The 24,976-nt window shown below is 39.1% G+C and overlaps 1 protein-coding gene across 2 annotated transcripts in view; it reads right to left on the bottom strand.

Annotated features, from left to right (window-relative positions):
* Positions 1-24,976, bottom strand: part of SNX18 (sorting nexin 18) — a 258,941-nt gene that overhangs the window by 130,393 nt on the left and 103,572 nt on the right. Inside the window, exon 2 of one of the 2 annotated variants that reach the window (XM_071581002.1) lies at positions 15,011-15,462. The exons of the other annotated variant lie outside the window; for it this stretch is intronic. Within the exon in view, the coding sequence (XP_071437103.1) occupies positions 15,383-15,462 (80 nt within the window). The 3' untranslated portion in view covers positions 15,011-15,382. Of the gene's footprint in view, positions 1-15,010; positions 15,463-24,976 lie in introns of those variants that run through there. 2 annotated transcript variants of the gene reach the window in all.

Raw genomic sequence — 24,976 nt, 5'->3', positions numbered from 1 at the left:
AGCTTAATGATTCTGTGCCTTGACAAACCAGCCAGCATGTGCCTATACACTGGCCAGATGGGTGCTGCTGTTTCAAATAGAAATATTGAGTTAGATCTGTCTTTGACTGACCGTGAGATACAAAACTGGACATCTTTCCTCTTTTAGGGTGTCAGTTTTTCATGAACTTGTAAGAACTTAGCATCTTTGAGAATGCTGTGCCTCTCTCAAACTGGACTCCAGTTGACTGAAATTGGAGTTGGGAAGCAGACAGGTAGATAGCATAGTTTTATGGGGTGTTGTTCTTCTGGAAAAGCAGTCTAAAAGAGGAAAACCAATTCGAAGTTCAAAGAATTTTACATTGTTGCATACATTGTAAGACTGAAATGTAAAACAGCTACACAGAAGAAACTTGGTAAAATGATGTTTTGTAGGTAATTGAAGAATGAGGAGTTAATTTTTAAAACATGTTCTGTGATTGTCAAAGATAAATATTACTGACACCCAGCTTCAGTTTTTCTTTTCTTCTTCCTGGTGGTACTCTTAATTACTGAGCTTCCCCCTTCCACTCCCCTCCCATTTCTGACCCCATTTAAATTATAAGGGGAGACTGGATTTCTGAAAAACCTCCAACCATGTGCAAACGTAACTGTATCTGAGGGAAAAGACAAAAAAAGACAAAATGAAGTATTCCTCTTCCTAGAAATCAGTGACACTGAACAGGAACTTCACATAACTACGGATGACAGTAGAACACCAGTTTAGCCTGATTTGCAGCCCAGGGTTTTACATCAAAGAGGTTAATCCTTGGCTCTAGTGGTTTAAGGAGGAAGTATTATATCCAGGCTGCAAACCGTTCTCTTGTATGAGAAGGCTATTAAGCCACAAGTGTTTTGCTTTACAAGAAAATGACCAAGATCTCTCTTTGATGATGGCCTGTGGAAAGTTAACAGGTAACAGAGGTAACAAAAAAAGGCAGAAGGAACTTTGATCATGACTGTGAGTACATTTATAAATATCAGAAAAGATTTGTGGTGCTCAGCTTAAGTAATGCAAAATATAATTGGGAACATCATTGTACTTTTCTTTATTTGGAAGTCTTCCAATTAAGCCTGAAAATTTTTTTAAATATGACTTGAAACCTAAAGATACTCATAGGGTTCAAGAGACTCAAAGTCTGAAAATTTTTGAGCTCAAGGACTGAGTAGAGCCTTGTCAAGTAGAAGTGACCTGCTGAAAACATGAAGTAAAAAGGAATGCCATCAGCCAAGCAAAGGGATGTTACCTCATTTTCTTGAAGGGGAAATGCATGGCCTGCTTGTCCTGATGCCTGAGTGCATCCTCCTGGGCACAGCATACGGATACTGTCCTTTCTGGCCTCTACTTCTATTCCAAAAATCTCTCTTTGGGTTCACTGAGGGTGCTTACTGCCTGCCTAAACACATGAATTTCTGAGGTGGTGGGACGATCATTAGGCTCTTGACTACCTCACAGTTTGCTCTGGCAGACAGACTGATGCCTGAAGTTCCCCTAAAATAACAACAGAGCCATAGAATGCTCTTTACCTCCTTGAATTAGGCTATGACACAAGTATGCTGCTAGGCATTTTAGAGTCTAACCAAAGATACCTTAAATTGCTGATTTGCCTCCAGTGCACTCAGTCTCTGTCTTTGCAGATGTTTTTCTCAAAATCTGGTGAAGTTTTGGTTTGGGATGGGAATTAAAGGCTTGGAAGGAAAGGGCTGAGCTGGAATGGTTGCCTTATACTTCCTTAAGCTTTTGTTAAGTAATACTATTATTGGAAGAGTGAAGTAACTATTTGTCTGCAGCTGGGAGCCTGTGCAAAGCACAGCAAAGACAGTCCTCACAGTGCTGTGCTCCCAGAGCACAACAGTTCTCCTTCTGCCCACTGTGGATATGTTTAAGTCCTTCCCTGTGTTTTAACAGAAGAAATCACTATTCCTTTTCAAAAGCAAATTACACTAGAATGTGTTTCTAAATGAACTTACCTTAAAGAGCAAGGCAAGAAAATGTCTATGACACTGGAGAAGAATATTCTAGATGTTTTATCTTGCGTTTTCATACTACTATGCAGTTCACACTCTTGGAAAATGAAGAAAGGCTGTTTCTCACTTTGGTTTCAAATTCTTGAAAGGCATTATTGTTATGTAAGCTTTAGCTGCTGTTTAGCGTCCTTAATGAATAAGGGCATTAGTCTGAACAAGTATCCAAAGAACAGGTGTCCATATCAGTGGAAGTCACCAAAGTAATTGGTAAAGAGGCCAGACTCTCTGGAGGAATATGCATTTTAAGTAACCTTTCTCTAATGAATGGACTTAGTTTATGATACCATTAAACTGTGGAAGGTTTTGTGTTTTTTTTTGTTTGTTTGTTTGTTGTTGTTGTTGTTTTGTTTTGATTTTGGTTTTCTTTTTTTCTTACAGAAAAATGTTGTGTGACTCCCTGATGCCAAGCTTTTGGTATTGCTGTATTTCTAATGATAGAATCATAGAATGATTTGTTCTGGGTTGGAAGGGGCCTTAAAGATTGTCTAATTCCAGCGCCCCTGTTGTGAGCAGAGACAGCTTTCAATTGACCTGGCTGCTCAGAGCCCTAAATGATGATGTTGTATGCCTGTCCTGAGCTTTTTAATCAGGAAATAAATATCCTAGTCAAATTAAATGAGGGAAAATAAAAATAAAATTAAGATGACTTATTTTTAAGAATCTTGCTTACCTTTCAACACTGCTATTTTTAATTATCATAGTTAAATGATTAGGGTGAAAACAATGAAAATTATTGTAATAGAGGAAATAACAAAGATACTGCTAGTTGCAGTGCAAGAAATAAATGAGGTGAACCTTTCCTAATATAAAATTCAGTAGTTTTGTCATTGTCAGAGCCATTAGATGATAATACCATCCTAGCAGAAACCTGTTTGCCATTCAGTTAGAAAGCTGAGTGACTCCTAATGGGGTGTTTTAAAATGTCTCAAGTATTTCGGTTACATTGGTAGTGGTAAGAACAATTTATTTTGAGGTACATGTTCAAAGTAGAGTGTCTATATATTTGGGGAATTATAACAGGAGTGAGAACCTTAATTTTACCACTAACTTGAAAATATTTTGAGTGTGACTTTTAGCTTTCAAATGTTAAATGCAGACTGGCTTCCCCCTCTTGACCTCACAGTAGATAATGAGTGACAAATACTTGTGGTTAGCTCTGCCTGAAATCTCTCTGTCATAAAACTTACCCCTTTCATTACCCAGAATTTACTGCTCATCCCTTGCTTTTCCAAAAAAAGAAAAGCTTTTGTTTCATTTCTGCTTACTTTAGTTAAAGTTGATGTATTAATGGCTTCTTAAACAAAAGGGACATTTTGTATTCCTGTATGAAGTAAAGAGCACAGGATTCAAAGATTCAAGCTTTGCAGCAGGCAGGAACATTAAGACCAGTAATTCAAGTTTCTTCCATACTCTCTTTGCACATCAATTCAATTATTTTCACAATTTTTACATCATTTGCAAAATGTGTAGATCTGTGGTTTATCTCTGATCATTTGCTCTGCAAAGGAGGAAGCAGATAGTAAGAGGTGGCTAGATATGCAGACCAAGATTTTAGAAATCTTGCCTTCTAATCCTAGCTAGCACTGAATTAGTCAATATCTTTAGGTGAAGTCCCTTAGCAGAGTGGCCATTTGCACACATTTTCAGAGCCTAAAAATGAAGATTATCAAAGAACGCCTACGCCTTATCTTCTGTTTGTCCCAAATTTTTTACTCTGAGGTGATTCTGGACTGAATTGACACAAAGATTTATATATTAATATATTAAAGGATTTTGGAGTTCTTTGTTTCAAATAAATCAATGGAATTCATCTGTTATCCAGTTTCAGAAAAGTGGGAGATCATGGAAAGTAAGAGCAAAAACTGAAGGAAGCAAACGTCCTTGCCAGGGGCTTAGCAGCAGCCTGGCTACAGGCTCAGTTTTACTGCCTTAGCATCTCGTGTTCTCGCTGCTTCACCCGCCCTCTTCTTTCCCACCCTGGTGGGAAGAACTGACCTCAAGTTCATAAGGTCCCACACCTGCTCATGTAATTTTCCATCCCTCTCCTTGCCTTTTTCATCCTGCTCAGATTATACAGCTAGCTGTGCCTTTCTTCTCCTTGCTTCGTGTCACAGAGCACTCATCTACAATAATAATTCCCTTTAGTTCTATTAATTGGTTCAGTCTTCCATAGATACAGATACTGCTACTTCCAGTAATGACTTTTTGAAAGTGTAGTGGAATTTCGGTGTCATCTCATATGCAGGTCATTGCCCAGAATTTTTGATACTGAGAGAATTCTTGAATGCAGGATTAATGTCTCTTCATGGGCATTAAAATTGCAATAATGAGAGCAACTGGAGGAGGAAATGCCCACACATGTCTGAATCTGCCCTTCTGGCAGTTCTCTGCAATGTCGCTTCCTTGCAATAAATCCATTATCTGTTCACAGGATACAATCACACTACAGGTTTAACATGGTCTTTTCCATGTGCTTGTGCAAAATGCTATTTCATATTGTGCCTTGACAAAAATAATTAAAAAAAAACAAAGCAAAGCATTTTAACTGATTGTCATAAACCCTATCAAGACAAAAAACCCCAAAACAACAGTGGTATTAATGTAAATAAAACTTGTGTGACCTTGCCTACAATGTGTGTAACATGGAGAATTGCTAAAATTAAGGTTTTCTTAGTAACTGCATTATGTCAACATTTCCTGGTTGCAATAGTCATGGGTTTCTTTTTCACCGAGACATGACAAGTTGAGCAATGTGACCTCTTGCTGGACAGGCTGGAGAAATGAGGCTGTAAACTATGAGGTTGCACATTTCCTTTATCCCCCACATTTCCTTTATCCCCCACACAGTGTGCTGTTTTTCCTTTACTCCACAGGCATTTCTCCTTTTCAATTTTATTTTTCTGTGATTTGATGAAGGGCAAATAATGGAAGCAAAACATGGGGGGAAAAAATTGTAGTGGAAAACATTAGGAAAAAATGTGTCCAGTTGCTTAAATAACAAGGCAATCTCGAAGTGCACCAAGAATAAGGTAGCCCTTTTCTATTATTATTTCAAAGTTACTTATTTCTGTAGGATTCTTGCTGATTTAGGTGGGTGCAATGACTTAGGATGACAGTCTACACTCTATTCACTTTTTCTTAAAAATGCACCCTTTTGCTATACTCTGATGTAACATGTTGTTAACAAGACAATTACAGAGTCATTGCTGCAATTTTACCTGAAGAGCAAAATTGGAAAACAGCAACCAGTTTTTATAAGAGTGGTGAGTTTTTTATATGTAGTCTAGTCATAAAAATACCAACGAGAAAGCTATTTGCTTCTTTGGATGGAGCTGCTGTTGGCAGTCTTTGTTCTCTCTTCCTATCCAGGAAAAACTAGTTTAAAATTTCCTTCCAAAAGTTCAAGAACTCATCAATGCTGGTTTTTTTTCAAAGACAAGTTCCATTTTCCTGTGTTATGTGTCCAGAAAGACTATCAAGTCCCAGCCGTGCAGTTATCAGTTCTGGTGTTCCTCTGGAAAGTGCTTGTGAAGAGAAAAGGTCTCACATCATTTGCATCAGGAAGATGGAAAAATTGGATTTAACTCCAGATTAGCTCAAGAGACTTGCAGACAGCAAGACATCAAAGTGACGGGTTCTACCCTGTCATGTTGTGCATCTTCTGGAGCAGTTTTAGGGGTCATAGTATGATTTGTAGATACCAATTATTGTAGCCATAAAATCCAAAGATCATGATTAATCCTTAAAGTAAGAGTTGAACTTGGTGATTACAGCTATGTTTGTACATCAAGCATTAACAGGGTTTTTTAATGGGGCAGGGGTCAATTCTCTTGGAACTCAGCCCACAGCTTGTTAACCCCACTTCCATTTCCAAATATGATAGCCGCAACTGGAAATTACCACTAATTTTGGAAATCAGTGACCCCTGGCAGAAACCAGGAGAGGCTGATCTTTTTGCTGCACACAACTGTACTGAATGACTGAGTACATCTGCTATGATCTAGCAGTTCTGGTCATACAAATTTTGGGAGTCTATTGGTTGTATTGGACCAAAACTTTGCTGAGGATGATTCTAATGTTCTAACACCATTGAGTCCCACTGCCTAGGCATGTTCCACAGCATTGTTCAGTTCCTTAGCACTGGTCTGCTTATCACAACCTGTATTTCCCATACTTCAGTCAAGTGCTAGCCCTCAGCACACAGTGCTGCATCATGAGGCAGGACCGCTTCATATCACTTTTTTGGGTGTTTGAGTTCCTGGACCCTGTGTTGGAACAAGTACATAAACTCCAAATTCTTAAGCCTCTTTGAACAGGGAGGCTTTTCTTCTGTGCACTGGAAGACTGCACTGGAAGGGATGACAACAAAGAAACAACTGTGCCCTGTGGGTTGGAGTTATATATTGCAGTACTCTGGTATTGTCCTGTCCCAATGAAAAATAGCTCCATCTTTTCTGGGGCTGCAAAGTCTGCAGGGAGATTTGCACATATAAAATCAAGCTGGAAAGTTGTTCATTGTCAAAAAAGAGAAAAGGCTGTTCACACCAGCAAAATACAGAGAAAAAATTCTGAAATTGATACTACATAATAAGACAATATATTATCCCTGTGGCTTCATAGTCATGTACAGTTTTCATCAACGCGTAGTACTACTCAATCTTTCAAAAATCCTTGTGTTTGCCTGCATTGTTTGGCTTCCTGATTCCATTCACACTGAATTACCCGGAAAGACTTGAAGGGAATGTCTTTTGTACTTTTTATATCTGTGAAGCAAGCCATTAATAGTCAGGTATGTTCTAAAGGACATTCACTTTGAAGACAACAGGAGTGAAATGAGTGAACAGAGTGGTTTTCATGACCTCAGCATTGAGGAAGACAAGAGTTCTGTGAAACTACTTGTTTTTATAGAAAAAAACAACAACAGCTGACTCACTGAAAATAAACAGGAATTTGAGATTATGACCGCAGACATTCAGCATCTGACACAAAGTGCTGAGTAAGTTTGAAAGGATTTCTTTGCCAGCAAACAGGAACTGGTTACTAACCTTATGACTTAGCTCTGATATATTTAAAAGACAAAAAAGTGTGAATTCTTGGGGTTAGTTTATCTGCTGAAAAAACTACCTGATCCTATAATTACCACACATCACAAGTGCTGCTGAGGCTGCGTATGCTAAATTCAGTTTCTCAGCGAGGGACATTTCAACCTGACAAGCTGAATACAAAAAAAGGAAATATTTTTAGAGCAATTTTGCTCAGGTAGAAGAGAATAGGTGGGAGGAACTCCTGAAGAAACAAGGAAAGTTTGCTCTTTTAGCTGTACACAACTGAACTGAATAACCAAGTACATCTGTACTATGGTCTACCAGTTCTGGTCATAGAAACAAGGACCCACATTAAAAAATGAAGCACCTAAACCAGTTCTTCACTTCCTGGGAAATTCAGATTATTTCACCTCAGTGGAAGGAACCTGATTTATGTACATGCAGTTCCTGATTTCATACTGGCTATTCTGTCCTTAAATAAGGGCAGATTTTTAGAAGTATGTTTGAAATATTCAGAACTATCATTGCAAATGATCACGTCATTTTAGTGTGAAGAGAGTCCTAGGAGAGCTATCTGGGCAGCCTTATGTAGTGGTTTCAATGTTAAAATCATTTCATGGAGCTGGATGAATTATTAATTATGAGTAATTTATCTGGCCAATATGGAAATTCCTCTGCATATAAATAATACTTATTTTTTAAAAAAATCAAATTAATGTTTATACTTCCTTCATATTTAACAAGGCTTAGAATTTGGCCCTATATACATTAGGCATTTCAAAAGATGTGGAAAAAGTTTTTTCTATCACACTGGCTGCCTAAACTAATTTTAATTCCTTCTTTTTGCTATGTTATTTTGAGGCAATGTGAATAAAAAACCTCTACTTGTTCCAAAGTGAAAGAAAGGAGAGAACATGAAAGATCCTCATGCAGATATTGGGCCCATGAGAGTTTGTGCTGTTTTATACATTAACAGTTAAAACATAGGAAGGCATCAATTTCAGTATGCCGTTGCCTATATTGAGCAATGTTTAATAAAAGTATGGTACACCCTTTTCTGCTTCTCTGCAGTTACAGTACTGTTGAATTAATTGATAAATTATTTCCTTCAGTCTTTGTATAAAACCAGAGCTGCTTTTAGACAAAATAAGATGTTTAAAAAGTTCTATCTGAAATGGCACAAATTGATTCTATTTGATTATTTCATCTGCAGGTCTCACAGGTCTTTTCCACTGGATGGAAACATGCAGTGGAAAACATACAGTTAATTTAGAGGGAATTTAAGCCTTCTTACAATTGGCTTGCTTTTCTGTTGCAGCTTGTGAATCTCATAGAAATATTCCACAGATCATAAATTAAAAATGGTAAACCAAGAAACTGCATTGTAAAATGCTTTAAAACTATTTCTATCACTTCATCTGTAGGATATAATGTCTGAATTACTTAAAATGCAGAAAAGAGTGCTTACAGGGACATACTCATCACCAGTAAAGCTAAGGTGCTAATCCAGGAAGACTGAAATATTCATGCGCTGAATCATATTGAGAGATATTTCCTTGGCATTCAAGAAAATGTCAGTAGTGATTATTCTCCCAAAACTCCACTGGAAACCATATGCCGGAGCACTGCACCTAAAATTCAGGTCATGATCTGCATTTTCAGCTATTGCTGGGTAGTCCCCAATCTTGCATGCATCTCTCTGCTTCTGGGACTATTTTCACTACACCCAATAATCCACTTAATCCATTACCCACACAGCCATTATCAAGACAAAGTGACATATCAGGTTACAAGCATTACACAAATTGACAAAGCAGAAGGTGCCATTTGAATGTCAGTATTCCTCTGAAGTCACGTTATTTCTAAGATTCATAAGGCCTTTTGTACTCTAGATGCATTGCTTCTGGAGTAGACAGACACATTTATAGAAAAACATGTTGAATGTGACAACGACATAGAATACTTTAAAAGTTTTTCAGCTGGGTGACAGCTTTAAGACATTTGGGTTTGTAGTTCCCACATTATCTAATTAACAGATAAAATAAAAACTGGTGCCATTTTTTCCATTTTATCACCAATTTATTAAGATGCCCTGTGCACACCGAGTCCGTGTATGATTTATATACCCATGAAGACTGGGATAATGCCAGCAATTCAAGAAGGTAAATACGTAACAAGAACCATCCTGGTGCAATGGTCCATCTACTCCATTATCCCGTGTCTACCAGTGGCCGTTATTGGATATATACCCAAAATTTAAACCAAGAGAGGATGCATACATAATATTTGTTCATGTGCTCCTAATATCTATGGTGGCTTGCTCTGCCACAATTTTGTTTAGATACTTCTTAAATGTATATGATTTTTGTTAAGTAAATTTCTATGGTGAGAAACTAAATAACCTAGAAATACTTTATTCATATACTGGAAAAAAACTGAGTTTAATCTGAAATACCTTCATGGTATTCAATGAGCTTATCAATGTCTGTAATGTGTCTTCTGATTTGGTGCTTTTCAATTCCAATCTATATAATTCTTCTGTATTTTCAGTCATCTGAGTCCATTCAGGATCTTATTTATAGGATAACACTGTTTATCGAGTATTTTTTGAATACATTCAGAGGATGTGCCACCCTCAGATCAGGTAGTCCTGGCCATGGCTAGGCAACAGAGACACAGTAATTCAGAAAAAGGTAAGTTCAAGTGTTTTTTCCCCTGTGAAGTCCCTGTAAGAAAAATGTATTTGCTGATAGAGATGCCTTGCTGGCTAATCCCAGTTGTCTGACTTGCTCTGCAAAACAACCCTTCCACTCCCCAAACGTTGTACCTGTAAAGAATGCCTTGCTCAACTGCTGAGCTCATATTAAAATTGGCAGAAAGCATGTGTTCCAGTGATTTTTCAACTGAGCTTGAATACTAAGCTCAGTTCCAATGACACCACTGTTCATCACAAGGCCACTGCCAGTGATAAACTCATTATAAGAAGGGTAGTTGAAATATTTATTCACAAACACAGTTGCAGATTACACATGATTACTCTCTGCATATGCATTTCTAATGGCATGGAAATTACTTGTTTCCTGTTTGGTGTTAATTCTGCATCAGTTGCTTGGCTCTTTCTCACACTCCTGCAGCCAGACTGCTAGGGCGAGTGCTAAGACCAGCTCCAGTCTTGGAGACAGATGTGCTCTTGTGTGTATGATTAATTAGCAACGTGGAAGGCAGTGCATCTGTCTTGTGCTGTGGCTCACAGCGCTGCCATTTATTGTGCTACCTCCAAAAGACAAATGAGGTCCTGAGTCAGAGTGAATCTTCTAATTGAATTAACCAATGTCTCAGATGGGAAAGACCTTAAAAGCTCAGACCATGCAAAGAAGATATAATCTGAAAGGAAATCTGGCTCACATTGCACATTAACATGAGCATCTCTTTTGAATTTTGCTCTACTTATGATCTAATGAACCCAGCATCCTATATCTAAGGTAAAGATTTATCTCTGAGACTGAGTAAAAAATATAGGAAACCCTTCTACTGCTACCAGGAAGGGCTGCAGCTGTCTCCTAAGCCATTAGCACCTCTCCAGCAGTTTATTTAGGGTTCCCGCCCAAGACTCAGCTGAATGCCTGTTTGTGAGCCATGCCGCTGTCCTTGGCATTGGGAAGAAGCAAGCCCAAGGACACAGTAAACTGGGGATGTGCTGGAACTGGAGATACTGGGAGGCGGGGGCTGCAGTGGCACACCCTGCAGTTGTCTTGGGTTGAGCTGGCAAAATGGAAACTGCCCAATACAGTCAAAGCCTCCCTCCCTCTCCTGCTGAGAAAAGGGAGAAAGAAAAAAAAATGGAAACTCAGAACAGGTTTAAACCCAAACTAATTATATATATTTATACAGAAAAGAGAAAATTAAAAGAAAACTACAATATAACACACACTTACACAAGTTAGAAGTAACAACAATTTTCTACCTCCCACCGAAAATAGATTTCATAACTTTAGATTCATAAAGCACTCTAAAAGACACCCAGCAAGGCAAAAGAGAGAGGATAACAATAAGATGTTTCTACTTCCCTGAACTAAGACAAAATGAGATGTAGCAGCAGCAGCAGCAAGGCCCAGGACAGCACAACAGAGGAAGCGTGTCCTACCTCCATAGCAGACATGATCGCAACTAACAAGCTCCTGCTCCAGCTTTTATATCTCATGTTTGTGTCATCTGGTATGAAATATTTCTTTGGTTGCTTAAGTCAGGTGATACCTGTCTCTCCTAATGTACGTCAGATTTTCAGGGCCTACTAAAACTGAGACCTGGCTAAAACTACCACAACAGTGCAGCACAGCCTGGCTGTGTCCCGGCTGGAACCCAGAGCCACCTGAGCAGCTCTGGATCCTGCTTGTGGCTTTTGCTTGAGAACCCTTCCAGGATATCCATCTCTTCTTCAATGATCACTTCTCAGCTTGTACCTCTGATTCTGTGTCTCTTACCCACAGGAGAAATTTTGTAGGGCCGAGATGGCAGGCTGAATACTTTGAAAAGTTTGTGGCCCTGTCCTACAAAGAAGTCAACACTGGCTGGCCCTTATGGCTGTATCCTGACACCAGGGCAAAGACTCAGGAACTGGAAAGATGTAGTAGGAACTGTAGGATGTGAAAGTAGACAATGAATATTCCTGTCTTACTGTGGGGAAACTGACTCAGGGAACTGACAGCACACATTATTTCATTTGATTATACCACCACTTATGACAATTTCCTTCAGACATTCACCATCAGGATTGCTAAAAAAGAAAATGAAAAATTTTAGTTCCTCATTTATCATGCACATTTTTTTAGCTCTGGCTTCCTGCCGCAGAAACTTTTGCTGTTTGAATTTACGTGGGTAATAATATTATGCAAACTTTCTGTGTATATATTTTTTGGTTAATATTTTGGTTAATATTACTTGTGTATGAATCATTCACTTCCAATGACACCAATAACAAACATGAAAATAATAGCCCTTATGAAGTAATATAAATCAAATTTCCAACAGTGTGATGTCAAACATTTAGAATTACTCAAGTTGAAAGAAGAATAGCACAACTCAAAAAATATATCAGATGGCAGTCAGATTGGGTAAAGAGAATTCTCCTGGGCTTATAATTGGCCATTGCAAAGTAGGACAGCGGAAGGTCTCAAGTGGAAAGGAAAAATTGTAACCTACAAAAGTCAATGTACTTTCTAGCTGATGACTCAGAAGGTCTCTAAAATCTGGTATTCATTTAATACCTTTTTTCCTGTCCTTTTTTTTTTCTCCTAAGAAATTAAAATCTTTGTATTAAAAATACAGCCACTGCATGCAGGACCCAGATGAAAGAGAACACATCGTAATACTTTATACAGTTTGTTTTCCTTTGAAAAACACATTTGTCTTCATTATGCTGAACTCATTGTGAGTGGCTTAAATATTGGCTAAATATTACACCAACATTTAAAAAGCTTCAGATTTGTTCATATCACTCCTACAACCTCTGAAACAAGGCTTCTGTAAAGAAGAGAACTGGCATACATAGAAAATACATTCTCTGAAGACTCAACCAGTTGTATAGATGTGTCTTCAGCTTTGGGAAATGGGAATGAATGACTTTTACAAAGCACTGGATAACAACTGAGAAAGGGTTATTTAATACTGCTGTGTTTGAAAACATGTCAATGCTTTTTCAGTCCACCTGCATGGTATGAATACTTGCTGTATAGAGTAAAATATTACAGAATGCTCAACCTAAGCAAATAAAGACCAGAAAATTGAACGCTTGGACACTGCTTCTAAATCATTATTAAAGCACTACACAGCAACTACATCTTCTCCATCAGATGTAGTGCATGTGACAGACCACCTCTGGATTTTGAAGTATTCACATAGCAAAAGAAGAAATAAAGAATGGTCTTTGGCAGAAAGGTGTTCTTAATATTTTTAACAGCATAGATCATCCATAATTGGGTGTAATCAGTTTGCAGTCTGTTCTTTGTGCCTGTTCATTATTGAGTCAAAGGCAACGTCTCTTAGAGTGGTTTTAGGAGGATAAATTAATTCCCGGTGGGAATTTAGATTGAAGACATGAAACACAGGAAAACAAAAAAGACATCCACTTTTACTTAGTGGCACTTTACTGCACTCAGAACTTGCCTGGGATAGAGTTAAACCCTCATCAGCTGAAGTTTTCCAGTTGCAATCCCAATTACAGATCAGCAATTCTACAACAAAGCCGCGAATACTGAATGGCACTTGAAATCCTGTCCAGCTCATGACTCTTTCCCAAATGGGAACTCAGCCAGTCCCTCTATTTCAGCCTGTTTCTATGCACAGACCTTTATATTCTTTCTCTGAATGGGTGTAAACCCCCTAGAAATTTCCTATATATGCAAAGGGATACATAATGTTTATGGGTTTGCTACTTTTATTGTTCTTTTTAGGACACCTGACAATTCATAATTACACGTGAACACTTCAAAGATGATGGGTGGAAAATTATGTGTCTTTTACTAAGCTGAAGAATTCTGTGTCTCTAGCAATAGGTATTGACAAAGCAGTGGATTAAGGACAATATATATTTTCAGGCTTGTCTTGCTCTGGGTTGTTGTTTGTAGAATGCTGTGAATATGTGACCATAATTCTAGATTGTTTTCCTTTCTGACATCTTAGGTGGTCTAAAGCTCCTTTGGGTGTCATACCATGACCTACTGAGATGCAGTGGCAGCTGAAGTATTATTGTTTATAATTTACTTATTTATTATTTGTATTTATTATGTTATTATTGTCTATGCACAGGCCACTGTACATAGTTAGTTAGGAGCTCCAAAGATAAATTGACAAGTAGGCTGTAGATGGAATAATACAACATTTTCAAGTTTCAGGATATGGACACTTTGTGATGAGTTTTATCTATAGGCCCTCTCAGCAGATCCACTGAGTGAATTCATAGTTGCTTGTGGCTGGCCAGTGTTTTTGCATCTGCCCTAGTAGAACTGTACATCCCACTGAACCCATTGGGAATCTGGTTGATGGCAGAACAGGATTGAATCAGACTCTTGGTTTTCAATAATAATAATTAAAAAACCCCCCAAATAAAAAAAAAATATATAGAGAAGAAAATATTACAAAATCTGCTACATTTTTATTTTAAATATCTGCCCTGGATGGAAAATGTTGCTGTTTTAACCCATATGAATACATTTCTGTTTACTTTCCCATTCTTTCCCTCTGTTTCTGCTAATTCCACGTTCTTGCAAAGTGCAGAGCTACAAGGGTGTAAAAAGCACTATAGAAAGGACATTTGTAGTTGCTCATCAATTTCTTATGACAATAACATCATTTTGACTAGACACATTTAACAATCTTGATAAAATTTTATATTCCTTTTACAAAATTCCATGGGATTTTACAGTAAGCTCCACAGACCTCTGACAAGTGCTGAATTCTATTGGATATAGCTGAGAAAAAAAGCACACTGCTGCTTGCAGTGCAAACTGTATCACACAAATTCTCTCTGTTACAGTACCAGGGTGTCCAGGAACAGTAATATTAGCCATACACTATAAAAAAGCTTTTCACACTCTCTTTCTAAGGTAAACAGTAAGTCTGTTTAAAAGTTATTGCAAAATCTGTGAGATTTAATGGAAGTTTCTGGTTTTTGCATTCCCAGTGAAGTGTGGTAGCAGGAATAAAACACTGAAATTCTGAAATGTGAAATCAAATGGCAGAAGAGAGAACAGTTAATTGTGAATTTAGGTGGACCTTTTTTATGTAGATGTGATTTAACTTGCAGTGGCCATGTGGAGTACAAGGGTGTTCAGAGTAGTTACTAATGCTCTGATTGGCTTTATGTGCACTCTACACTCTTCTATTTATTTCATTCTGTTCCATCTACCCCTCTGATATCCCCAGCCAGGAAGCATGTAAATATAGAAAATAGATAGATGATTATGCATAAAATTAGAGCAGAAATGCATACATTATTCTCTCGATTGAATGCCTGCAGTCTCCTAAGAGCCTACCTACGGCAAAGTCACTGTGTGTTTGACATATTTTGGAAGTCCATTTCTCTCGCTCCAGGTAGGCATAGCTTGGACTGGGCCTAGGGCAGAAGTGGAAAAAGAGTATTGAACACTCAAGCTTTTAGTTGAGAAGTTAGAGTCCTGAGTCTGAGCTGACAATGATGAGGCACAAAGAGGTCACCTTGAGCACAGCCTTGGTTTCATCATCAGTTTAGGCTGGCATGAGTTGTCTCTGCTGGCTTGAAGCTTGATCAGGAAGGCACTACCACCCCTTCTGGTGGCTTTGCCTTCCTCTTGCCCCACTTCTTCCCATGTACTGCATCCAGTGAGGGAACTGGTTTTCTGTTTTAGGGAAAAGATGTGGTTTTAGTAGAAGCAAATGTTGGGTTGTAATAATTAAATGAGAGCACTGTTTATGGGTTTGAGACTGTTCTTGTTTCTCAATGTTTTTCATTAATCACACTCACATCACAATGTCCAAATATTAAAGGTTTCTGAGTACATAACTGGCTAAAGTGTGGAAGAAAGCGAGGAATGCATCAATGTACATGGGATGTTGTTAGAAAAAGTAAGAGGAAGGTAAAAAAGCTAAAATAAGCATGGGATGAACAAGGAGGAAATAATATGAAGTCATGTGTAGATAACAGAATGCCTCAAGTGTAAACAGGAAGAATAATACCAGCAGAAAAATGGCAGGAAAAATGGCAAGCACCAAAAAGTAATGGAAAAAGGTCACTGTTGAGAGTTTGTAAGCAAAAGCACAAAAGTATGAAATCAGGAGATAGTGGTAGAAGCACGTTGTGGCTGATGTCTGTCAGACTGTGGGGTTTTTGGTATACATGTTACTACAATAGAGGGAAATGAAGACTGTTTCACCAGTAGCATCTACATACCATTATTTTTTGCTTTAAACTCTATTTCCTTTGTGTACTTTAAAGAACTATAACTAGATTTTGACAGGGTCAGTACCTCTCAGACTGCGACATAATTTAAAAAACAAAACCACTTCACAGTCTATCGTGAAGTCTGCAAGCATCATGCTGGTGAGACCTTGGAACATTTCTGGAAGTGTGAGACCAATTTATGAAGTGCTAGGAGGAAGTTAAGCTGCCATTTTGGTCCTTGGGGTAATTAAGAGGTAGGATAGACACATAGTACTATAACCTTCACATCCAAACACCTAGATACTGAGGAAAGCACTCCAGGAGATGAGTGTGAGAAAAAATGATTCTTTTCTCCCAGACCATCTTACTGTGCCTTGACAGGACCACTTCCAGTTGAACGAGTGGCTTTGCAGGATCATATACTCATGTATCTCACCCTATACTGACCTGCCCAACTTTGCCATTTCCTTTATTGGGGGCTGCATACCCTGCCTTTCAATCTGGGATACAGCAAGAACAACCACAATAAAATGTTCTAGTAACCACTGGTGCAGAAAATGTTGCTAAAGGTGAACAAGATGCTTGAAGGTACATCAGAAGCTATTATGGCAGAAGGTTTGATTTGTACTGAAGTCACGTTATCATTGCAGGAATAACAGCTCAGCTGCAGGTTACACCTCTCTGTGAGTAGTTGCCATCATCTGACCAGCTATGGGATGGTGCTGAGCAAGTACTGGAAATGTTCACCTTGGGAGAACAGGAAATGAAGGGAAAAAAATAAAATTTACAGAAAACTTTACATACAGGATAGCTGACAGTATGTCAGCTAACTTGAAATTTGACCAGAAAAGAATGGAGAACAAACTTATGATTTCAAAAAGTACAAAAAAATTTTTACTCACCATAAGTGGGAAAAAATTAATTTTTTTCCATCATATATTCCGTGGATGCTTTCATATAAGCGAGTTAATTGGGAAAATCAAGACTGGAGACCACCTGGGCTGCAGGGATCATGCACTGGTGGAGTTTGCGGTCCTGAGGAATATGGCTCAGGTAAGGAGAAAAGTCAGAACCCTGATCTTTAGAAGAGAAAAACTCCAGCTCTTCAATGAGAGAGTCAATAGGATCCACTGGGAGACTGCCCTAAGACAAGGAAGCTAAACAGAGCTGGAAGATCAAGGTAAAGTCTTCCATAAAATGTAAGACTTAGAAATCTCCAGGACTAAGAAACAGGACAAAGATGGCAAGAGAGTGGTATGACTGACTAGGGATCAGTTGGTCTAACTAAAGGGAAAGAAGCAAATAAAGACATGAAGTTTGGTTTTGTAGGGATGGGGTGAGTAAGGCCAAGGTGAAGCTGGAACTGAATCTGGCAAGGGATGCAAAAACCTACAAGAAATATTTCTACAGGTATGTTAACCAGAAAAGGAAGGTAGAAGAAGGTACCACCTCTGATAAACAGGTTCCCAACAACATCTTTCTCTCTAAATTGTTTAGAGATGTATTCAATGGGTCCACTGTTCGGTGGATAAGGAACTGGTTGGGCAGACACATTCATAGGGTAGTGGTCAATGGCTCAGAGTCCTGACAGACACCAGGGACAGGTGGAGTCCCTCTGGGTTCTGAAGTGGGACCAGTGTTATTTAATATCTTCATCAATAACATAGACAAAGGGATCGAGTGCATCCTCAGCAAATTTGCAGATGACCCCAAGCTGAATGGTGGTGTTGACACACCTGAAGGATGGGATACCATCCAGAGGCACCTGGACAAGCTGGAGAAGTAGGTCCATGTGAATCTCATTAGGTCTAACAAAATCAAATTCAAGATGCTGCCCCTGGGTCAGGGCAAACCCTGATATAAAAAAAAGCTGGGAGGATTAACAGATTGAGAGCAGCTCTAATAAGGATTTGGGGGTGCTGGTGGATAAGAGGTTGGGCATGACCCAGGAATGTGCACTTGCAGCCCAGAAAGCCAATTGTGTCCTGAGTGACCAGCAGCTCAAGGGAAGTGATTCTGCCCCTCTGCTCTGGTAAGACCCCACCTGCAGTGCAGCATCCAGCTCTGGGGTCACCAGTACAGGAAGGACACAGACATGTTAAAGCTGGAGCAGAGGAGTCCACAAAGATGATTAGAGGGATGGAGCACCTCACCTATGAGGAAAGGGTTAGGGTTAGGTTTTTCTCTTCCTTTTGCTTTGGACTTGGCGGAACCATGTGGGTCTCAGCACAAGGGCTAACAAACCCCTTTGGATTTGTGCCCCAGGACACTGGGTTATACTGCTGGGTTTTGTGAGTTGAAAGCAATTTCCCTTTGTGTCAGTGTATTTATTGTAATATTATTATTAAATTTTAACCTCTGACTTATAATCTTTCTCGTGGTGAGTTCATTTCCCCTGCTGGTTCACCTTTAAACCAGCACATCTTTAACACTAGCACATCCCTAGGAAAGAATTGCATGAGCTGAAGTTGTGTTAGTTACAGGCAAAGGATTTACCCCACTGCCTGTGGGGAAGTACAAAATAGATCACTTAAAACAATGAGGTATGGGTAGGAGACATGCATAAGTTGACTGGCATCTTGGCTGGAAATTGTAATGACAAAACACTTTTTTTCCACAAGAAGTCAACAAGTGACAGGTGTCGGATGTGAATGTAGATTTCCCCAGGGAGAAAAAAGAAATGGTGAAGGACTTGAACCTGTGGAGCCACACGACAACACCTCAAATTAAAAAGGATGTGGAAACTAGCCTTTTCCATATGAGAGATGTCAGCTGCATAGAGCCTGGAAGTGCAGCAAGAATCTAAGACAATATCTATAATTTAGAATAGGCTCCCATGAAGCTTAGTTTGCATCACATGATGATATGCTCTGTGGTCTTTTAAAGGTAAATTTTCTGCACAGACAACTAAAATGTGGCCAGTTAGTCATATGTCTTCCTGAAAATACACCACGTAAATTTTTGAATGTTGGATGGAAGGGCCTATGTCTATGCTCAAATACAGTATCTATGCTGGAAAATTTGAAGAATAAAAGACTTATCAAATTAATTCATATTATAGAAACTTGCAAAAGTTGATTTAAGCTCTTGCTAGTTGCACAGCTCAATATCTGGTTTACTCTGAGTCTTTGATAACATGTTTGTTACCTAACTGCTGTTGTTGCTGAATGGAGATGGGACAGTTCACAACATACATTACCGCCCTTCCTGTCTTCCTGCACTCTTCCATTCCTAAAAGTGGAGTTAGAGTAGACCTGGTAGTTCAATAGAACTATTGCATTTTCCCTGTTAGTGATATTTTCTAATCTTTCCCATAGTTATTCAACTTCTGACATAACCACTGACAGAGTGTTATTGCTTATAAAGATATTTAGGAGAACTGACTGGGGTAACAGCAAGACTTCCAGAAAAAGCTTATGCTTTTGCGAAACTCCATGTGTCTAGACTGGACTGATACTTGCAGATTTTTCATAGCTTATGATAAGCTAAGTTTCAGCTCACAGTGTCTTGTTGGGTGATTTTAAGACTTGAGATTAAAATGAAAGTAGCTGGTCATTTCCAGTAACTACCCAAACTGCCTGCAAGTCTAAAGATAGCCTCACAGGATATGGGACTGCTTGTGTGTGAGACAGGGGCCAAGAGTGAGAGAAATGTATAAATAAACCCTGGACTTCTTTAGACAGCTCAAAAATTTAGAAGAATCAAATGCTGATCTCATGGTAGCAGAAATGGAGCTACAGGCGAGTTCCTATTTTTGAGGTTTAAAAAAACAAATGGCATTCATATTTACCCCATCCTATGTGAACACCACAAGAAGTGAAACAGTAGCAACACATGCAGCTCCTTCTGCTGTGTCAGTCACTGTACAGTGCTCCAGTGCTGCTAACATGGAATACTTTGTGACGACTGTGCACAGAACAGCAGCTAGACTGCAGTCCTTGGGCAGCCTTTGTCCTTAGCTGCGGTGATTTTACCTCTGCAACACCTGGGAGAGGAGCAGGGTGCTGCTAACTACAGCTCTTATGCAAATGCATAAGAACAGACAGATAGGCATTGCATCTGCATCCCTGTGATTATGAGTGGGTCATTAGTGCACACCAGTGTGGCTTGATGACTTATTACCCTCATATAGTGTCAGTTGTTGCTTTTCCCACAGCTGGTATCTGGACTGTAATTGTAGTTAAAGATGACATACAAGATGTTCTCTATTCTGGTCACTTTAAATGGGTGCCAGGCATCCAGCCTGTTTGGGACAAGCCCTTATACCTACTTTTATACTCAACCTTTTGTGCCACCCTTTGCCTCACCAAAGAAATTGGGGCCATCTGATTGCAACCCTAGGTAAACATAAGGGAGCAAATGACAGTAACTCAGACTTACTCATGCCTTACTCTAGTGTTTGTCTACTTTGTACTTGTAAGATTACATTTGCATTTGGTTATTAATCAAACTAGGGATTTTTAAAAAAAAAATGCAGCATTGTCAAAGTGACCTCTGAATTTCATCTGAAAAGAATTCTGGAAGGCATAATTACAAAACTCTAAAGTCAGAAAGCTTTATAGCCAAACACTGACCACAAAGTCTGCCATCCAAAGTCTGGTCTCAGAGCAGCATAAATCTAGTGTAATACCCATGGTTTTGGTGGTGCTACTCCAGTTTTACACAGCAGTAACTGGGAATTGAACCTGCATCTTTGCCTTTAATTTTGTCCAAAAATGGGAAAGTAGAAAGAAGTATGCTTTTGACATGGAGTCCCACAGGAATTCAGATGATCATCATATTGAGTCATTTTCCCAATCTTTCCCATGTCTACCCACAAACCCCTCAGCGTTGTGTCAGCTCAGCTAGAAAGAGAAAAATAAAGCAAGGTTTTTCTGACATAAAAATACAGTGATTGAACATAGGTGTGAAACATTTGCAGTATGAGACATTTTGATACCCTGCTTTACAGTGGTACTGTGAAGATGATTTTAGTTATTTGCTACTTTCTAAGGCTTTTTAAATGTGCAGGTGAAGTATGACAGCTACCACATTTATAGTCATTATGAGTTAATAGCAGAACTCCAGGTGTGTGCTCTTTGATGTTTACTAAGATTGAAGGCTCAGGTATGGATTGCAGCATGACGGCACAGTGCTGAGGGAGTCTGTGATGCACATCTAGCACCCAGGATGTGGTTAGAAGCCTCAGCATCCTCAGCAACAGAGCAGTGTGTTTAGTGTGAGGGCTTGTCTGCATCGGAAATAACCCCTGATTAACTACATGTGTGGACACTCCTATTCTAGAATAGTGGGTGGAGAACAAGCCCCAAGGCAGAGCAGTATTGTCTCCCTCTCTGTGTTATCCTTGTCCATGGTCCCAGAGATGGGTATGGGGACATCTGCTGAGGAAGCTGAGGACAAACTGGCAAGTGAAACAAGGATTGCCTCCCCAGGCAGTAGAAAGGGTCCATAGCCTGGGGTGTTCTCTGAAACAAAAGCCTGGCATGATTACTTTCACATACAGCAGTATGACAGGCTTCCCCAAATTGCTATGCATGAGAAGGAAAATTGGAAGCAGCTGCGTCAACATGTGCCATAAATAGAATACATTTCTCAGGAAAACAGCCTGCAAAAATAGAGCGCAATAATCTTCAGCTCAATATTTGCATATTACTAATGCCAGAAGTAAAGCATTTAAAGGGACAATGGAAGAAGATTACCCTTGTTAGAAGAACAAAGCTTTAAGAAGGATGTCGACCATGGTATTAGAGCACTACAAACCTTGACAAAGAAAAAGCAAGTCCGTGACAATAGATGAAAATTCAAGAGCAGCATTATGGTTATTTGGAATAGCTTGAATCATTATAGCCCTAAAGAGTCTAGCTGGGAATCTACCACTGTGTCATGTAGACAAAATAAATGTGTACACTTCAAAATCCTTTAAGGAAACAGTTTATAAAACTGATTGAGAAAGAGGCTACAGTTTTATTAGAATCTCTTCTGCTGGACTGTGGAATCTAGCTGGTGGATTCCCAAATGAAAATCACAGCTCAGCCCAGTACATTGGCTTCAGTAGAACATTAAGATGTAGCCTTCTTGGGTTTAGTTTTTGCAGCATGCATTGCTGGCTGTTATCAAAATCATTAACTAGAGGGACATTTCTCTTGGCAGCTGAGCACATCTTACAGCTGCTGAGTTGTTATTATGGGAATGTCTGCTGCAGTGGAGAGGAGTGAAGGGCAAGGCCATAGCAATTCAAGAGGCTTTTTGTCTGATTGGAATACTGAGGTCTACTCATCCATAAATTTTTCCTTTCCTCTGCTGCAGAGTGAGATGTAGGCACAAGAAATAGGCTGGTTTTTTGAGCTCTTTCCATATGGGGTAAAGTTTCTATTTCATCTATGTACACAAGAGAAACAGGCTCTACTCTAAAAAAACAAGGCAAGAAGGGGATTACTGTTTGTCTTACACCTTCTTAAGTTATTTTATCACCTCTGTGCATGCAGATCTCAAAGGGGGTTGTTACTCTCCTAAATAGATTGGCTTTACTGTGCTGAGCCACAGAAGAGGAATGTGGATTTACAATGAAGGCGGAGAAAACGCCTCCAGCCCACTCTGTGGTGCTGCTGCTGACTGATAGCACAGCCCTGTTTCTTACAGCTCTGGTGGCAGGCTTGAGCAGCTAATTCATTAGGTAGATTAGCCATAGTATTACCCAGATGTAAAGATAATAATAAACTCTGTTAAATTCACTAGGCTCTGGTTAGATATAACAAAATCATTCATTTTAAATAATTCACCTTATTATGCATCTAACACTCCATCTGCCTGGGAATTAAACACATAAGAAAGGCAGTTTCAGTTAGCTGTTACTCACTTGCAGTTGTTTCACTAATATAGCATGTGTAGACATTTTAGTGTCCAGCTTTAAATAGTCTATGCAAAATTTTGCTGTTTGTGAGTGCTTTTAGCACCATCAAAGGCACATGGTGTAATTTCAATTTACACAGTGCACGACAAGAGGAAACTGAGGGGAGACCTCATTGCAGTGTGCAACTTTCTTGTGAGGGAAGAAAGAGAGGGACAGGCATTGATCTCCTCTCCGTGGTGACCAGTGTCATGGCTCAAGGGAATGGCCTGAAGTTGTGTCAGGGAAGGTTTAGGTTGGGTATCAAGAAAATGATTCTTCACCCAGAGGGCAGTTGGGCACTGGAACAGGCTCCCCAGTGAAGTGCTGACAGAGTTCTAGAAGTGTTTGGACAAAGCTCTCAGGCACACAGTGGGACTCGGGTCCTGCACAAGGCTGAGAGTTGGCCTTGAGGATCCTTGTGAGTCCCTTCCAACTCAGCACATTCTGTGATTCTGTGATCTGTGGATGGAGGTCTGAGCACCAGCAGCTGGAGTTGGAACTCATTCATTGGACTTGCGTGTTCATGGGGTCAGCAACTGGGGCAAGGGAGTGAATGCAAGTGAGCGTGGCATCATGAACAAGTATCAAGTAGCGCTCACTGGTGAGTAGATCAAGTGGCCAGGAAGCCACTAGGAGACAAGTTTCTCCTTCTAGTTATAGAGCATATGCTAAAGCTTTCATTTGATATTACCAGATCTGTTTCATATTTATAATGCTGTACTCAAGAACGTGGCTTATTTGTAATTCTTGCTTCATAGACAAATTATTGATTTATCCTATCCACAACTGATAGGACAAGGGACAGCAGCTTTAAACAGAAAGAGGTGAGGTTTCAATTATTTGTTAGGAAGAAATTCTTTACTGTGTGGGTGGTGAGGTGCTGGAACAGGTTGTCCAGAGAAGCTCTGGAAGCCCCATCCCTGGAAGTGTTCAAGGCCAGGCTGGATGGGGCTTTGAGCAACCTGCTATTGTGGAAGGTGCCCACTAGACAGGAGGTTGGAATGAGATGATGTTTAAGATCCCCTCTATAAGAACCCAAACCATTCCACAATTCTATTGTCCAGTGGCTATTATTCCTATATCTCAGAGCTAGCAGAACAAAGAAGCACCTGCTGAAATCAGGTCAAGAGACATAAAGAATATTTTCTAGAGAAAAGAAAGACAAAGCAAGTACATTATGGAATACTTAATGCTTTGTATTTTAAGGTGGTTTTTCAAGGCTTGATATAATTCTTTTGAATGTCTGGTGATGGAAATTATCTCACCTTGAACATGGCTTGAGCTAATGACTGTCATGATAACAATAAATGACAGAGTAGAAAGAGACAAGTTTAGGACTTAGTTTACTTCCTAAGGTGGCCAAGGTGAATTATATATAAAATGTATTTCTCTTCACTAGTGCTATAAAGGAGCCCGGGGTTGTTTGTTCTTTTGAAGACCTATTCATGTGAGGAAAAATGAACCTTTACTTTTCAACTTACCCTGGAGGAAGAGGTTTACTTTTTATGCTATGTTTTTAGTTAAGCTTATTAGGTAGCATGTACAGAATTTGATAATAGACAAAGAAGGTATTATAATAGAGGTCATATATTTTGTTTTTATTAGTCTCTGAAAAAATGATATGAATTGTGAATTATGTGTTACACAATTTTAAACCTTGTAGTTGTATGAGTGTTTTGGACCTGCTTTTTTTTTTTTTTAAATATCATACAATGTCTAACAAATACATGTCTTTCCTAGGCTTTTTTGAAGTCCCAAATATTTTTAGAAAAAAATCCTTTAGCGCTTGCTATAACACTGTATATTAAATTGACATTTACAACTTTTCCTGAGAGGATTTTGAGTGTTTTTAGCCTAATTATCCCTTATTTCCCGGGACGTATTTTCTGTTTTGACCCTAGCTACTAGAAATTCTTCAGACGAGATACTGACTTTGCGTAATACTAATTGGTTCATCTGCATTTGATTGATAACACAATGGAGCCCTTAGAGTAGCTATTATTTCAGCCTGACTGTATTTAATATTTTATTGTGGCAATTCCCAGTGTGAAGTAATGAATATGCTTCTGAAGCACTTGGCCTA

This window comes from Pithys albifrons, chromosome Z, assembly GCF_047495875.1.
Source record: "Pithys albifrons albifrons isolate INPA30051 chromosome Z, PitAlb_v1, whole genome shotgun sequence".
In the NCBI taxonomy this organism is placed as follows: Eukaryota; Metazoa; Chordata; class Aves; order Passeriformes; family Thamnophilidae; genus Pithys; species Pithys albifrons.
This window is presented reverse-complemented; position numbering and strand designations above follow the sequence as displayed.